This window comes from Fukomys damarensis, unplaced genomic scaffold (assembly GCF_012274545.1).
Source record: "Fukomys damarensis isolate Sample0158 unplaced genomic scaffold, DMR_v1.0_HiC HiC_scaffold_2, whole genome shotgun sequence".
NCBI lineage: Eukaryota > Metazoa > Chordata > Mammalia > Rodentia > Bathyergidae > Fukomys > Fukomys damarensis.
In genome coordinates this window covers 25,323,945-25,341,978 of record NW_022900914.1, presented here as the reverse complement: position 1 = coordinate 25,341,978, position 18,034 = coordinate 25,323,945, and the positions used below count along the sequence as shown (strand labels likewise).

Here is an 18,034-nt window from a genome sequence, read left to right as displayed (position 1 = left end):
TCTCGATCTCGCCCGCGCCCGCTGCGTCCGCAGGCTCCACAGCTCGCGCCCCAGGCAGACGCGGGCCGGGAAGCTTTGAACCCAGCTGCGGGGAGCGGCCTGGTGGGACGGGACCGAGCGGGACCTGCCGACAGACATCTGAAGTGCAGAGAGAGGGAGTTTGGAGGGATGTTTAAAATCAAACAATAAAACAGACGAAAAGGCAGAGAAAAGTCTTGACGGGAGAAAGGGGCCGCTCCTCGGCTTCTTTTCCAGCACCTGGCACCACGGAGTTTCAGCCAGCCAGGCTCCCTCAGAGGTGCCTTCCGGCCTCAGAGACCCGGGGACCTAGGGAAACAGCCAAAGCCCTGAATTTGGATCCGCTGCAGACGCCTCCCCTCCCCGAGGCGGACAAGGGCTGGGTTCCTTGACACCCCCTCCCCAAATGATTTTCATGCGGGCTTCTAAAATAATTTTGAAGACTTAAGTACCCCCTTGTACATTTTTAGTTGCAAGTATTTAAAAAACATTTTTAAAAATAGCTACACAAAGTCAACTTTCTGGTGTATTGCAAATATTGACATTTTAAAATTACAGTCATAGTACTCTGAAAAATGTTTTAAAATGTATAGCAATTGGCTACCCACCATAACGTCTTTAAAAAATACACGAACAAGTTGGAGAAATTTCGTCCTTTTTTTTTCTCCTTGCACTTACGTTTCCATTCCACTTTCCCTACAGAAGTTTAGCCTATATTTTTATGCCTGAAAGTCTTTTATGTATCATTCTGTCATACTTCTCACCAGCAACACTATGTATTTAAAATGATCGTATTCTTAAAATTCCCTGCAACCACAGGCTCTATGTAAAGAACGTTTGGTCTGGATTTAATAACAGTAATGTACAATTAATCAAAAATAAGGGAGGAAAAAAAAGCTGCATCTCTTAAGGGGGTGAAACTTTCCCCCATCCCAACTGGTCCATTCATCCATGGGTGAATATCACATATTGCTAGAAAGGGTCAGGGGTCAGCATTTTTCAAAAAAATTGATGTAAGAGGTGAGCCTGGAGCCTTTTTCAAATAATATAGAGGAACGCAAGGACTTTCCTGTCACTCAAATATATCTCCTTTTGAATCATATGTCCAAACCCATATGGGTAAAAAGTCATTAAAAGTCATATCAGCTGACAACTAGAAATTGACTTGCCTTCGCTTTGAATGAAAGCAAAGCATCGGAAGCTCCTTGACTTGCCCAGTCATAAAAATGACTCCTTTGTTTGTCTGTTTGTTTGTTTGAGACAGGGTCTCACAATATGGTTGAGACGGACCTGGAACTCACTGTGTAGCCCAGGCTGGTCTCGAACTCACAGCGATCCTCCTGCCTCAGCCTCCCAAGTGCTGGGATTACAGGCGTGCGCCACCATGCCCAGCAAAATGGCTCCTTTTCTCAACATGGACTACGTAATTTAGGCTGTGCTTTGATTGCACCAGGCATTTTCCTCCTAAGTTGTTGCACCGGGGCTATGATTTGGGATGGGCAAATGATGTGCCTTTTTTGTAGGAAACGGGAAAGGAGACCATGAAAGGGAGGCAGGAAGAAGAATCAATAGCACCCTGACCATATGCATGGCTGAGCCAGATTACCTGGGCAAGAGTACCCTGGGAGAACAGAGCACTTGTCATGTTAGTCTCTTGAAGTGACCCAGACCAAAACACATACCCTTTGCAAACTTTCATGTATCCCCAAGTGTACATGTACTTTAGTTTGTACTGGCTCAGGGAGCAAAAGAAGGGTAGTTGTTGGGTCAAGGGATTCCTGCAGGTTCCAAAGGTCTATTTGTAAGTGGGGAGGTGCTCTGGGCAGAAAAAAATCCCTGAAGGGGGCCTCATCTCTGCAGGGCTTTTCTCTGGAGGTGGCAGAAGCAACAGTGAACCTCAGATGCTCTGGCTACTTACTGTCTGTTCAGACCTAGACTTCTCTCACGGCCTTGCTGATCCTTTGCGTTCAGCCAGTTTGAGTTCTGGAAACTCTTACTGCACATTCTTCCATGCAGAGGCCTGAGGTGGGGCGTGATCTGCACCAGACCAGGGAGAGTGGAGAGGAACAGAGAAGGGTCCTAGGTGTGTATGTGGTGGTGGTGGTGGGGAGCTACAGCCCCATCGGACAGATGCTGACAGATCGCTGGTTTGTTCTCTGTCATCTCTTGGTGTGCTACTTCCAGGGAACATTGCTGGCCTCTGGGGCACCTCTGTGTCATAGGTCCTCTTGCCAAGTGTGCTGGCACATATCTGAGAGGCTGAGCAGAAAAGAAAGAGTGCAAGTTTAACTCTATCCTGTAGCAATTTAGCAAGGCTTTGTGAAAGAAAGAAGGAAGAAAGAAAAGAGGGAGAAAGGAGAAAGACGGGTTGTAACTCATTGTAAAGGCTTTGGGTTCAGTCCCTACAACTGGAAAAAGAAAAAAGAAGGAAAGAAAGACATTTCCTCCCTGCCATGAGGCACCAAGAGCCCATCAGGCAGGGCTCAGATGATGATGCAAGCTTTCTTCCTGGCTGATGATGCAAGTCTGTGCCAAGGGATATGGCCTGGCCAGCAAAGAGGCTGCATTTCGTCCCCCTTTATCTATTCAGCTCAGCACATTTTGGCTTTGCACACTTCCACAGCCCTGCGGGGTGTGCTGCTTGTTCCTGCCTCTCTGTCTGGAGCACACTCTGCCCCACCCGGAGTGCTGTCCCTCTAGTAAGGTTAGCCAACTCCTCCCTATCCTGTGAGGCTCAGTTCAGGTGCCACTTCCTCCTAGAAGCCAGGTTCCTCCAGCCCCCTATCACCTCCCCCTTCTGGGCCTTCATGTGTATAGGGAGTCCCCAGGCACCAGAAATGGTGGGGGCTACTGAATAGTGCAGTATGGGGATTTTAACCTGAGGAGTTATTGGGCAGTTTCTGGAGCCATGGTCCATCCAGTGCATAAGATGACTTCACACACACACACACACACACACACACACACACACACACACACACAGAAACACGATCATCTAGTCCCAAAGTGTCAGCCATTCCAAGGTTGAAAAACTCTGGACTAGATGCTCTCTAGCCTTGACAATATTTTATGTTGTACCTTAAATTACATTGTGGGGTTATAGGACTCAGGACCTTGCAACTGAGCCAAATCCCCGGCCCCGCCATTGTGTTTTAATGACTTCAATATTACTGTTAATTCCTCAACCAGAAGGCAACTGCTCCGAGGCCAGACCATGTGTCTTGCAGGTGTCCATCCCCAAGGGCACTAACAACACATTCCCTAGGGTTTAGGGACACTCAGATGTAGAAGGATGAGCTCTGGCCTGCCCCAAGGCCTGCCCTCAGATGCTCCTCATAAGCTACTGCTGGAATCTATGACATTACATCCTAAGAAAACAAAAACTACCACCAACAAAAACCAAAAACCAAAAAATAACCGAGAGCCTGACAGACAAAGAATTCCTCAGTGTGGTCCTGGAACCACCCCAACTCTAGCCTGTGCTTACCTATACGCCTAAAATCTTCAGGCGGAGCTGAAGAGACCACATTGAGAGAAATCATTAAGCTGCAAGGCAGCAGGCAGCCACGTGTCAGCTTTCTCTTTAGCCTGGAGCAAGGAATCTGTGAACTGTGCTTCCCAGATCTGTAAATACAGCCTGAGAAAACCTCACACCATGACTCACTAGAAAGGAAGGCTCAGATAGATTTCCCCTCTCCTAAGGAGCACCCACTGGCAAGGGAGCTGCTGACATCTGTGGGGCCGTGGGAGAAGAGGTCCACAGACCTTGTGTCTAAGTCTGTTGCAGCTGTGTTCTAGCCTCCTCGCTTGACAAGGAAGTCTTAGTAATGGCCTTAGTAAGGTCAAGTTTGAATGTAGAATTCTCACCCTCCTCAGATTCCTGTGCTGGAACATGGTTGTGGGGAGAGCAGACTCCAGAACCCCTTGCACTCAGCCCATGGGCTGCCTGCCTTGTCCTCTCACCCCCAGCTCTGCCGTGACCACTGAGGGGCCTGACACAAGTCCCCACAGCACATGTGTCTGTGTTTCTCTCTTACCGCTTGTCTACTCACCAGCCATTCAGCTTGCCTTAGAGAGGATGGGCTGGGGAAGAGGTCTGAAATCCTAGAAGTAGGATCTATGCATTTTGCACAAGGAAGTGCAGGGTTCTGTGTACCCAGAGTGTGGGCTAGGAAGAAAATGTGAGCATGAATGGGTACATCCACTGCGTCCTCTAGGTCCCTTACCCATAGGAAAAAGTGACACTAGAAGAAAGCACAAATAGTCCTCTCAAAGTGATGGCCCAGAGTAAGGTCCCGTTTGTCCATGTGTGAAGGCAGAGTCTTGGGCCTAAAACTTGCCTGGAAGACAGCTTACCAGGACTTGGTGGACTCTCTGAGAAAGAGGGAGCTCCCCCAAAGAAACACAACAGAAAATAAACAGTGGACACCACACACACACAGCAGATGTCACTGGAACCATTTCAGGAACTGGTCTGTCTGGGTCTACCTTGCTGGTTTCTTACCTATTCAAATATTCCTGAGCCTGGCTCAGGTGGGATCCCTGCTACCTGTGGTGATAACCTGTTTATGAGAGTCTAAAATTTGGCAGCCAAGATATTCTACCTTCTAAGAGGTTTCATTATTGAATAACAACAAAGCCTTAATCCAAGAAATATTTCCTATCATAGGCTTTATGGCAGGATAGGGAGAAAATACTTTTTGTTTTTTAAAATATTATGTGCAGTTGGTACATGTACGTAACACATCGTAATTCCTTTTTCCATTCCCTTTCTCTTCCTCCCCTCCTCCACCCATCTCTTGATTCCTCCCTCCCGCTTTGGTACATGTTTATAGCACGTAATGTTTACATTCATTGGGCAGCGTTGGTACAGGTATGTAACACATTCCAGTTCCTGTTCTTCATCCCTATCCCTTCTCTCCCTCCCTGCTCCCTCCATCTCTTGATCCCCATTCCCTTTGAGAATGACCCAGGGGGAAAATATTTTACATCCAAAGGGCCTTTTGGAGACACAGAGGCTCACAAGGCTCTCACGTATCCTGTGCATGTGTGAGATCTAACGACCTTGACTTAATTTCAACATAATTGACCCATGCCAGGGAGGATCAGTGTCGGGTGGGAGAGGGACCGGAGGGGCCACAGAATCCTAGACAGTACTGCCCAGGGAGAGAGGAGAGGGTCTGTTGCAGGCAGCCACACAATACAGCGCTTCCCTGAAAACCCCCTTCACTCTTGCTCCCTCTTTCCTTGTTCCTTTGTTACCATGGCAACTAATGATGCTCCTTCTTCCTCTTCCCCTCTCTGGCATTCTCCGGTCCCCAGGCCCCACCAGTCTTTGTCTGACCAACTTCACAGAGCAGTTGCCAGCCTCTTCCCACACCACTCAGCTTCATATCACACCCAGCTTCGCTCACCCTCCTTTTGCCCTCCACCCCTAATGCCTTCCCCCACACCCCATTTCCCTTCTCCCAAGCCTCTCTCCAACTTTAAACCTTCCTTAATCTTGATGTAGGCTTTAGCTAAATGCTCATCTCCCTTCAAGAGGTTGTATGAAAATTAGATTTTTGCTACTCTAACCTGATTTGAAATGCATTAGGAGATCCGTCTCTTGGAACACCTCAAGGTGAGGCAATTTGGGCAGGGAGGAAGCATCCCTTACTGCTGCTTTGGTACTTCAACATTGTTAGGGAGTGAATTGCATTCTATTTTTGTACTAGGAGTATTTTCTGTTTAAAGAAACCTCCCGGCGTGTCTCTGAGCAGACCAGAGATTCTGTCATAAAGGAAAAAGATATCCCAAGTTCAGAGATTGTGAGCTGGTGGCCCCAGAGACTTTTGTTCATTCCAAAGAGTGGCTAGGGAAAACTGAACCTACATTTAAAAGTCAGCAGGTCTGACATGAAAGTCTGCAATTCCAGCTGCCCTCGACTGGGACACAGGGCTACAGCTCGGCATGGTGAGGGGGGTGGAGAGAGGGAGGAGGGGCTGCCTGTTTCCTGGCTCTTCACCTATGGCCAGTCACACGTGCTGGCCAGCTTCCTTCATCTCCCTGAATTGCCTAGGCCCTCCTGTCAGGAGTGTCTGACCTTGCCCTAACTGTCTTAGCAACCAGGACTAGCCCATAGTACGTAAGATTTGCTTAGGGCACTCTTCTGGAATTCCTTTGAAGTTAACCTGACATCAGCCACCACCAGTGCCTCCAGAGTCTTCTGATCAAATTGTATCATTTTCTAGGAACCAACTCAGGCTGGCTCAGATAGCAGTGGCTTTATGTATGTGAGGATACAGAAATGGCTAGAAGGGTTAGTCGAAGAGTGAACTCTGAGATGTTCTTATTCCAATGATCTCCTTCTCTTGTTACACACCGGCTCATAAAATGCACGTCTAAGAATGGGCCCTGGCATCCCACTCTTCAGCAAGGAGCTAGGCATGACTGATTCTAGAGGGAAGACCCTGGGATGCCAGCTACAGACTCGCTGTGCTGACTGGGGACCTTACAGGGGATGTGGGCTGGGGTGCGGGGGAAGCAGTCCAGACCTTTGAGCCTGGCTTTCCTGCTACTCTAGGAAAGTGGCGGGTGTGCAGAACAGGTGTGCCCCTGACCGAAGACCTCCTTCTATTCCATCTCAAGAAAATGTTCCTCCTTAGCCTTGGGGGAGAGGAAGTGAAAGAATGGTGAGAATAAAAAGGTTGGCTCAGAAGCAGAACTTTGAAACTGCCACCCCTAGGTGCACACTTCTCCCAGTGTGCATCATGAGGCTGCAGATACCACCTGAAATAGTTACAGTTCTCTTCATGTATGTGATCAAGGAAGCCACGTAATTTTGTTCATTTCTTTGTTTGCTTTAGATCAACTTTTGGCTCTATACTTGGTCTCTGCCATACTTGGTCTCTGCCAGTTTGGGGCTGAATAAGCAGTTCCTGACCCTTCTGTTTTCTCATCTGGGCTGAATTGTGCTCCCCCTAAACTCATATGTTGAACCCCCAATGCCTGCTACTGTAGAACATGACCTTATTTGGAGACAGAATCTTTAAAGAAGTGATTAAAATGAGGCCTTAATCCAATCTGACTGGTCTCCTTATAAGAGCAGGACATTTGGACAGAGGACACCCAAGGCTGCACACACAGAGGAAAGACCATGTGAGGACACAGCAAGAAGGTGGCCACCTGCAAGTCCGGGAGGGAAGCCTCAGAAAAAAACTATCCTTTCCCACAGCTTGATCTTGGACTTCACCCTCAGGAACTATGTGAAAGCAAATGTCATTTAAGCTGCCAGTCTGTAGTATTTCTTGTGGTGGCCCATGCAGACAGTACATTAGGAAAGGTCCTGGTGCTCCATCCTGAGGTGGCCACGGCATGCACTAGATGACCTGTGGCATCTGAGTACACTGTGGGTTTCTGGTAAAGATAAGTTTCCCCTCGCCCTTCTCAGAGTCCCTGTGCTCGCAGGTCCTTTCTCAGGTCACCTGTTACTGACTTGGTTTCATTCTTGGATGCATGCAAGCACTCATGTGGCTCCTGTGGGTTCACTGACCTCCAGCAAGGGCATGGTCCCTTCAGCCACCTGGCATCTCCAGGACTTGAGGCTGTAGCAGGCTGCCCAGAAGCGAGTTGCCACATGAAGCCAAGTACCAGGCTCTGATCTGGGCTGGAGTGGAGGGAAGCTCCTGACACCCACCCCACCTCCTTTAAAACGGTTCCATTGCTCAGCAGTTCTGAGCGGCTTCCTGGTGGCTGCCTTCCAAGGCCTGCTTGCTGCCCTAGGACCTTACAAAGGCTGCTTTGATGAAAACTTTGAGGCAAAGTGACTGTGTCATTTGATATAAGAGGCTCAAGAGGGTAAAAAGTGTGACTTCCTTCCCCTATTCTTGGATTTTCTAGCCTAGGGGAAAATGGTCAGCTGAATGGGGCAAAGGATGGAAGCCCAGAGGGACAGGAAATGGTATCAAGCTGGAGATTTTAAAGTTTCTGGGAGCCCAGAGCATGACCTGCTCACTAAGAGGTGCCTTTTGCCCAGGCGAACACTGGCCCCTGAGCTGGGAAGTGTCCAGGAGCTGCTCGCTGAGAAGGGGCTTTGCCCACGTCCCAGCCCACCACACTTGGCATCCTCCACCCCTGGACCACTCCCATGGTCCCTGCCTCCCTCAAAATTTGCAGAGCCTGCTCCCTCTCTTGATTCTGGGGTGAATGAAAGGACAGTTTTGAGAGGCACCACAGAAGCCCCCAACCGCAGGGTTACCTTCATCCACCTTCCAGGGCTGGCTGCATGGGCATTCCACCATGCGGGGTAAAGGCCTGTGCTTGTTTTAAAGTCACCTCTACTGTCACCATCTGGGAGTTCTTGATAGTTTTTGAATAGAACAGTTAACTCTTCGTAGCTTTGAACATTCCCACGTTGTCCTTCTGCACTGTAACCCAGCCTCCCTACCGCTCTGGATTAAACTTAGGTGGGGATCACTTTGCTTCCCTGCTCATCCTCCATTAATCCTGCTCATCTGTGTGTATCTGCATTTTCTCTGGGGCTTTCCCTCATTGTCGCACCAATTGTCACTATAGCCTGGTGAGAGGCTGCCATCTCAGAATGGGGACCTTTTGTGGGGATTTGCCCAATGAACCGAGGCCCTCGGATGCCACCCTTCTCTCTCTCAGAAACAGAGATGCCCACCTCCTGACCCCGGTAACACTCTCCCCCGCCAAGGCCCGGCCCCCACTGCACTCCTACAGCCCAGAGTGCTCAGAGGGCACTTGATACAGACTAATGAACCTGCAGCTGGGCCCCTCTAGCTAATTAAATCTAAATGAGTCACAGACTTTAAATTCTGCAACAAGGCTTAGCCAAAACAGCTTAAAATGTAGGAGTCAGGGCTTTTCTATCACGCCTTGTGGAAAAAAATCCCACCTTTTAATCACGCTCAGCCTTTCTGAAGGAACAGCGGCAACCTTTAAATAATGGATGAATGTGTACGAGCCAGAGTCCCAGAAGCCACACACAGAAGCCATATCAAACAAGGGAGAGGCACATGTAGGCCTAGGAGGACTCCAGATCTTTCTGGTACTTCCTGCGGTGTTGGGCAAAATCATTTGGTTTCTCAGAAGCCCAGAGCAAGGACTGGGGAAAGAGCGGAAAGGGAGGAGAGGCAGGCACTACCTCCTGTTGTCACAGAGCAAGCTCCTGCCACCCCTTGTCTGTGCCAGATGTTGATGGGGACTCCGAGAGCACTTCTGAGGCACCAAACTCTGCCCTTCCTCCGTTCTTCTCTTTGCCTTGCCACTCACCCCCACTGGAAGGCCCTCCGGGCCAAGGGCAGGGTCAGCATAGCCCAAGACCAAGCTGAGTCTCATATGAGCAGGCGACTCACACTGAAAGTGGTTGGGGATCAATTGCTGGGCACTTGGTGAAAACCCCGATCTAGGTTAAGGCCTGGGAAACTGCATCTGCAGAGGCTTACTTAATGCTGCCAGTTGACATACCTCACTCATGTTAAGGAGCAAGAATTTAGCTTTTTTAATCCCGCTGCACATTAGAATCACCTGGGGCATTTGAAGATGAGCAAGTCACCTCCAGACACCAGTCTAATTAAGTTAGACCCAGGGCTTTCATCTTTGTTTATTTTGCATCAAGTGAGACTCTAGGTAATTTACTGGTCACTGAAATGAGGGAAGCCTAGAAATCTTGGCTGACTTGCTTAGGGCCACTGCTAAACTAAACCCACCCTGCTCCCCCTGCCCTCCTATGGATAACAATAGTCTCCCCACCCCAGCCTGTCCTTGGCATGGAGCTGCAAACCTAGGCACTGCATTTGGGGAGCAGGCAGGATGTCTTTTTCTCCATTAGCCTGCATGACATCTTACTACCAGTGCTTCCTTATTTGGGCCAAAGCTGAGTGCACCTCTCTAACTCATCCCATCTGGTACACCATCTTCAGGAGTGGGGCACTGGATAGCTGAGCAGATCCCCGACTGGCACTGCACTGATTTATGGGATTTGGGAGCAGGACAAGATGGGGCAGGGGAAGCTCTAGATACCAACTTGCCTCCTCTTGCAGCTAGGTGAGGTTGATCAGAAAAGAGAGAGGCACTTCTATTCCAGTTAAGGCCCTTCCCTGGCAGTGGAGGTTGAGAGGCTGCAAGTAGGACAACTCAAGGCCCGTGTTCTACCCCCGTGGTACATAATTGTGGCATGTGGTACTTTGCCCTTGGCCAGCACAGCTGTGCTCCAGTGCTTGTTTCAATTCCACCATCCTCTGTGGCTCAGCAGCTTGGGAAATGAGTGGGGCTGGGTCTTAGCTAGGAGAATGAGGCAGGAGGATCATTCGAGGCCTGCTTGGGCTACATAGTTCAAGGCTGTCCTGGTGTACCAAGTAAGACCCTGTCTCAAAAAACAATAAAAGAAAAGAAAAGAAAGGATGGTGGGCAGTTATTTGTGTACTCAATGTCTTCCCTATTCTGTAATATCAGAATCCTAATTTTGTGTAAGGCTGCAGCAGTGCCCAGGCAAAACCTCACCAACCCTGAAGCCCTGCGGCTAGAAGTAGCCATGTGACCCAGCTGACCAATGAGGTATAAGCAAAAGTCTTTGGGCGGGGCTCCTTGGAAAGCCTTTAAAAGGCAGCTGAATTTCTCCTCCTCCCTGCCCTGACTTGGGATTGTGGGACAGCGTATGTGGGGCTGTGGGAGCCATCTTGAGATAATGAGGCTGAAAACTGTCAGATGAGGATAAAAGACGTGTTCCGAGGATGGTGAAACAAGGAGCGGCCTGAGTGCTGCGTGACTTCCCAGAAGAGATTCACCAGCCAATACTGATATGGCAACTTCTTGGTAGGTAAGAAGCATAAACCTTTATGGGGTTAAGCTACCACAGCTGGGTTTCTTTTACAGTGGAATGCAATCCTCAAACTCGGCGGTAAAAAAGATTGGAAATGGGAAACATTGGAAATGGGACGAGAAAGTCAACATAGTCCCCAGAAATTAGGAAAGGAGGCCCTTTTGGTCCTTATCTCACTACAGTTTTCAGTGATTTCTTATTTCCCATGGGATTAAGTTCATCTTCCCCAGACCAACAATCAAAGCTCTATAAAATTAGGTCCCAAACCAGTTTTCCAGGCCTTTTACCCTTTACAGCATTTAATGGAACAAAGATGACCCTTCTCTTCCCTTCGGAGTACAGACCATGTTCTCACCACATCTTACTTTGTGTGTGTTGTTTCTCCGCATTTACAGGCTCACCTATCCTTGGAGGTCTTCTGCAGGGCATATCCTCCCTTGCCCTTCACAGCTGAGGTCCACATGCAGACAGTTTGTTTACACCTTCCTGTTTGTTAAGATTGTGAGATCTTCCCAGGCAGGGTCTTGAGAGGATGGAAAGCACATGTGCTGTGGATTCAGATGCCGAACCTCAGTCCCCTCCTCTGTGAAGGGGTAATAGATGTTCTGGTCCCCAGGGTTTGGGCACAATGACCTCCAAAGCAGGAGCAAAGTGCTCAAGATGTTGACATGTTGCCTGGTTGGCCATCTTTACTGGGCCTTTTTCTTATCCTTCTGGCCCCTTCTGATTTTCTGCTTTGTGTTTCAACCAGAAGATTTGTACTATTTGGGGAGTGACCAAGAACTGTTCTCACTTTCCTAGAAGGTGGTTCTCAGACTGTTGGCCTCATCCTTTAAATGTAATAGGAGAGGAGAGCTCATATCCATGGCTAGGGGTGTGAGATGCCTTGCTAATTACTCAAGGGAGTTAACTAAATCCACTTTTACCTGGCAACAGAGATATTGACTAAATGACCTTATAGTTCTTGATTTTTCTTTTTTGACACTCCCGCATCTGTCTGCAGTAACCAGGCAACCAGATGGTCCCCTAAGCATTGTGCTATCCTGTTGATCTTTCTCTCTCACCTCAACCCCCTGCCAAACACCTGAATTGAATAGAATGATTTCAAGACAACCTAGGGCAAAAGGCCCTATCTTGAAAGTTTAATGAGAAGTGACAGTTTTACCAGTCTGAGTTAAGCACCTATCACACACAGCTTTTAAGTGGGGGTGGATGCATTGAATTGGATGGAAAATAAGAAGTCCCCTTGGATTCAAATAGCATGCTAATGTGAGCTGGCAGCGAAGTCCCAAGGCAGCCTTCTTTGCTTCGCGGGCTTTCACTGAAAGGCACTCGGAGAGTGCAACCAGACGAAAACATACTCTTTCGTCCCTCTTAGGACACAGCCTAGGCTGGGAGAGGGAAGGGGTTGATACAGAGGTCGTGTGGTGGAGAGAATGTGTGCTGGCCCAGCTGCATTCACTTCCTGCATTATCACCCCGTGGAGCCTCCTGAGCCCCAGCCAGAAGCCACCTGGGCCAGGCTGGTGGTACCAGAGCTAAGGACAGTCTGTGGGGTCAGGATAGAGAAGGGGTTGGGAGCTGATAGCAGGGACTTGAACTTTGTTGCCTGTACTCAAAAGAACTCTTCCTGAGCCCTCTAGTGTTCAGTCTGTTTCATTGGTTGTTGCGTGTGTATATTTGGAGATCGAGAACATATCTGTTGTGGACAACCACTTATTGCTTTGTGTCTGTGTGAGTCTGAATAGCTTTTCTGCATTTTTCCACACTTGGGCTAGTAAGTGGGCATGGGGAGATGTGTGTGTGTGTGTGTGTGTGTGTGTGTGTGTGTGTGTGATGCGTGTATTTCCCTCCTCTGACTTTCCCAGTAGAGTAGCATCAGTGACTTTCTCTGGGTCCAGTCAGGTGCTTAGTTCTTCTGTCTTTATGCCCCTCAGAGGTTTGCCACCTGTTTTACCATGAAATGCACTGCTACTTCCTGGCAGAGCCACCCCTTCCTACCAGGTTCTAAGAAGCCTGTTCTGAGCTTCCTGGGGTGCAAGCAGCTCTTGCTCTCTTTCTTTCGGCAGTACTGGGGATTGAACCCAGAGCCTGTGCACTGAGCTATACCCTAACACTCCCTTTTTTAAGACAATATCTCCCTAAATTACTAAGTTGCCCAGGCTGGCTTTAAGCTTGTGATCCTCCTGTCTCAGCTTCCAAGTGTGCTGGGATTACAGGTGTGCCCCACCACTCCTGGTTTATATCTCTCCTTTTAAACCAGACATTGACTGAAGGCCAAATACCAGGGCTGCATGGCCAGCTATGTACTGCTCTGTTCTGGCCAGTGATCAGCAACCTGGCAAGTGGTCTGGTGATGACCTTTGCCATGTTTGTGTAGCTGGAAGGAGTTACCGGGCCTTGGCTCCTATATAAGTTTCCTATTGCTGCTGCAACAAATTATCATGAACTTTGGCAGCTTAACACAACAGATTTATTCTCTTACAAATCTAGAGGTCGGAAGCCTGAAATGGGTTGGCAGGGCTGGTTCCTTCTAGAGGCTCTGGGAGAGGATCCAGACTCTTGCCTTTTCCAGCCTCAGAAACTGTTCTCGTTGACTTGTGGCCTTGTATCACTCTGAACTCTGCTTCCATGGCTACTCCCCCGCTTCACCTTCCTGCTCACACCCTTTATAAACTCTTGTCATTATACTCAGCCTCTGGGTAATCCAGGATCATCTCTCCATTTCAAGGTATTTAATCACATCTTAAAGTTTCTGTTGCCATGTAAGGGACATCTGGGTATATGGACATGGACATCTCTGGTGGGAGGAGCTATCTTCCATGCTGCCGCAGATTTCTTACACCTCAGAGAAAATCTATGAATGTGCATAGATGTGGCAGAACCCAAGCCAGCCTGGTCATGGAGTGATTCTACAGTTCTGGAAAGGCTTACTGAACCTTTCCTCCCTGTGGATACCTCCTGAAGTCCTCCTGTCAGGATAAAGCACGGTCATCTACAGGGACAAAGCAAGCGTGGTACAAGGGATCTGGACATGTTTCCTCACATCAGGGGTTCGTGGCTGATGGTGGCGCATCGCTGAAGAGGAGGCTTTAATGGGAGGGAGGCACCACGTGAGGGAAGGAGGAGCCAGGGAGGCTGGATCAGTCCTAATAAATAATCCTCTAGCATGGGGTTCCCAGTGATGCAGAGAGCAAAGGCACTTAGAAGTAGGACCATAAAGTTTTAATCAAACACAGCAAAATGGCCACAATGCAGAACAGGTAGTGCCTGGAGAAGAGAAAGAAGACCATCTCCTTGGTGACATAGATTACGTGTACAAAGATGAAGCAGAACAGGAACATGGCAAACTGGTTCTGGGGTAGCAGGAGGTCCTGGAGGCCACCTGAGAACTGTGGGGAAAAGAAGACAGTGGAGCTGGGAACACCAGGGCTGGAGTCAGAGAGATCTGCATTCAGTCCTGCTCGGTCCCTTCCTGAATGTGATCTTGGACAGGTTATTGTCCTCACCTAAGGAAAAAAGTAATAGTGCTCCCTTCACAAGATCATGAGGAAGAAGAGGGAAGGAGTAAATGAAGAAATTTCTAGTAAGGTCACTGGCACAACAGAGGGAACTCATTGCTTTCTAGACCTTAAGCCTGCCTTATCCCTCCAGGCAGGGCACTGGGCTGATACCTTCTTTTCTCTTTGTCTCACACAGCCCGTTTGAGTTACATCTGAACAGTTTCTCTCTGTCCCCATAACCCCTGGGATTTGGCCTTTGGGACTTAGGGTTGTTTTCTGAACAGTGTCGCTGATACTCAACCTTATTTTCTGGACAGTGGCACAAGGAGAAGACACACCTTGGATCCGAATGGCTGTTTGTGACTTCCTAGGTCCTGGCATATGTCACACGGGTCTTCAGTGCAGGCAGGTGCTAAGAGATGAGTGATAGGGCTCCCCAAACCCATAGATCCTGGAGCTTAGGGGAGAACAGCTCGAGCAGAACAGCTGATTTTTTCTTCCTATTAGTAACTCTTTTTCTGGAGTCTATGTAACTGGGATCTGACAGATCCCATTTAAACTGTAGGAAGCATTTTTATTTTCTCCTTTTGTAAATCTTTCTCCTTGCTGGATGAAGTAGAAACCCTTGGTGTATAGTCCTATCCACCCTCTAAATAAGGCAAAAGCCGATATAACTGATCTGTAGGAAAGAAGGCATGAGCCATGGTTTATTGTTTTAAGACAGGATCTTACTTTGTAGCCCAGGCTGACCTTAAACTCACAGTGATCCTCCTGCCTCATCCTTCGATATGCTCTGTTTACAGGCATGAAACACTATGCCTGACACCATGGTTTATTTTTTAAAATTTTTAAAGATCACACACATTTTAAAAAACATCCAGATAGCAGGGACTATAATAGCCTGTACTGGTGAAAAAAAATCAAAGAGATATTTTCAGTGCAATGAAATCATTATCCTTCCCCCAACTCCAAAAAAGTGATAAAGTGATAAAGCTTCAAAAATCAGGCAACTCTCCACTGTTTAATAAATGCACCACAAGTAAAGCACTTTTGTAGTAATATTGTTGGAGGTTGAAGGCTTGGACAAATCATTGTTGGAATAGCCACAAAAAACATGATGGCAACTAAATAAAACTAAGAGGAACAGACAATGAATCCTGTCCTGTTCTCTCTAAAATGAATAGCAAGGGAGGTCAGAGGCCAGAGGAGGAGACCCTTCAGCGTTCTCCAGATCCATGTACCTCTCCGGCCCTCCTCAATCTGCATGTGTTTTGGTCTGAAATGCTGAAAGGAGCATAATTACGATTTTAACGGCAAGACATAATTTGTAAACCTCTATGGATACTTTTCAAATTCACTCTGAATCGCTCTGTCTTTTGGGCAGAAGACAAAAGGTGATTAGGACTACACGCCAAGCATTTCCACCTCATCCAGGAAGGAGAAAGATTTCAAACTAAAAGGGAAAATAAAAATGATCAGGAAGAGATAAAGTCCCAAGCTATTTTACAATACTGAACCTACTTTAAATAGTTTCAGGCTCAAACTTGTGACTTAGAATATTGAGAAAACCCGCAAGTTTGGAATGGAATGAATAAGAATTCACAAATTTCAGGAAATGTGCCAGAATTTTAGAAACAGACAGGTATTTTCTATATTCTCCAAAAGAGGGAGAAAAATAGTCTAGAAGTACTAACTCAATAAGTTTGACTTTGTTAACATTTAATACATAGTTAAGCAGGTATTTTATGAATGAGAAGGGTGTGGTGGGGAGGATAATTAAGAAGCCAGAATGAATTCATTGAGAACAAGTTATATAAAACCAAGTCCATTTTCTTAAAACATAACAAATTGGTCAAGAGGAGAAACGCTAAAGGTAATGTAATCTCTTAGTTCTGGGAAAGCACTTCACAATGTATCTCTGGGACAGCATTTTGACCAGGCTGCAGAAATGTGAGCTACATGAAATGTAACTCCGGAATGTTGATTAATGGAACATTGCTAACCTGTAGTGCGATCTTTCAGTGGCAGTTACTTTGGGTCATATCCTTCTCAACAATTATGGCAATGGCTTGGATCAAGATGGACAGCAAACTTCTCAGAATTGAGGATGACTCAGAGCTGGGAAGCAGAGCTAATACATTCCATCCCAATAAAATTAAACAGCGATGAATGTAACTTGCTGCATTTGGGTCAAAAAGTGAATTGCACTAAGTACACAAAAATGGGGATAGCTAACATTTACTGAGTGCAGTGAGCCCAGTACATTAGGTAAGCAAAGAGCTTTACATGTAGCCTCTCACATGACCCTCACAGTGACTGTATGAGGTAGGTATGAACAACCAGGAACTTGGAGGACAGTAACTGGTCCAAGGTTAAACCAGAGTAGAGCTAGGATGTTGACCCGAGACCGTTCGAATTCAAAGCCTAGGAAACACATCTTTTAAGGGTCAAATCTTTCTTGGTTGTTTGATGGCCTGCCTACGGTGATGAGCACTCCACACCCCATTCCGCCTCAAGTGAGCATTCGTTTGTTTGAGACAGGGTCTCACTGTGTAGTTCAGGCTGGCCTTGAATTATGTGTAGCCCAGGCTGATCTCAAACTCACAGTGATCCTCCCTCTTCAGCCTCCTGAGTGCTGGGATTACAGATGTGCCCCATCACACCCGACTTTGGAGGAGGCGTTCTTATCCCTGTTTAGGATGCATGGGGGTTGAGGGTGCCTTTCTTGTGAAAAGACTGCAGTTTGTGTTGACTTCCAAGCAGTGGTCCAACCTCTGTTGGTCAGAGACGCAGTGGTTGTAGCGCCCATTGATGCAGCGGGGTCCTGGACTCATGTAGTCTCAGGACTCCTGTGAGACACAAGAGGGGTTGAGAATGGTAGATACTTGCCCTAAGCTATGGAAAGGGCACGTGGATACTGAGCTATTCTGGCCTGGACACGCGGACCTCGGCTTGACTTGGGAGCTCTAGGAAGGTGGGACCGCGCCTCACCCACCTGGCGGGGTGCCATCTGCTGCTGCTGCAGCTGCGCCATCACCGCCTCGTGGTGCCGCTGCCGCTCGTTCTCTTCATGCAGGTGCTTGAGCCGCACCAGCTCGAAGTCCATGCGCAACCTCTCCAGCTCCACCAAGACTGCGCGTTCCGTCCCTGGGGCCGGGGACAGTTCCGAGGGCTCGGGCGCATCTCCTGCCTGGCCCTTGGTGGTGGGGCCGGACTTGGGGAGCCCTGGGCAGCCTCTGTCTTCACCGGTGTCCATCTCCTCCAGGTAGTCGTAAGATGAGTCCGGTTTCAGGGACTCTGTCTCCTGGGGCACATGTAGGGGCGGAGGGAGTCAGTAGGGGGCAGCCCTTACCCGGCTGCTCCCTAGAGCTCCTAACCACAGTGGACTGGAGTGTTGGAAAATGACCTGGACTGAGAAGATGCAGCCCTAGTGCCCTTGGCCAATTTTACCAGCCCCCTGAGCTCAGAAGAGAATGCCAGCTACCACAAAAGGGTGCATCTAGAGTCACAAGCTGGGCATTGGGGTTGAGGGAGAGATCTGTCTTTCTGCTGATTTTCAAATCACATTCCTGAGGCCCCATGCTTGCTAACTTTAAGATACAAAGGCAACAGAGAGAAGAAGAAATCTAGGGTCTATGTTGGAAGAACCTAAACATGTAGGAACCAAAAAAAAAAAAAAAAAAAAAAAA

General features: G+C 48.1%; 1 protein-coding gene across 1 annotated transcript in view; it reads right to left on the bottom strand.

Annotated features, from left to right (window-relative positions):
- Window positions 1-14,045: 14,045 nt before the first annotated feature.
- Tmem247 (transmembrane protein 247) overlaps window positions 14,046-18,034 on the bottom strand; it is a 4,759-nt gene continuing 770 nt past the window's right edge. The window contains exons 2-3 of the mRNA XM_010615897.1: window positions 17,341-17,649; window positions 14,046-14,234 (exon numbers count right to left, since the gene is read on the bottom strand). Coding sequence (XP_010614199.1) covers window positions 14,046-14,234; window positions 17,341-17,649 — 498 coding nt within the window. The remainder of the gene's footprint in view (window positions 14,235-17,340; window positions 17,650-18,034) is intronic.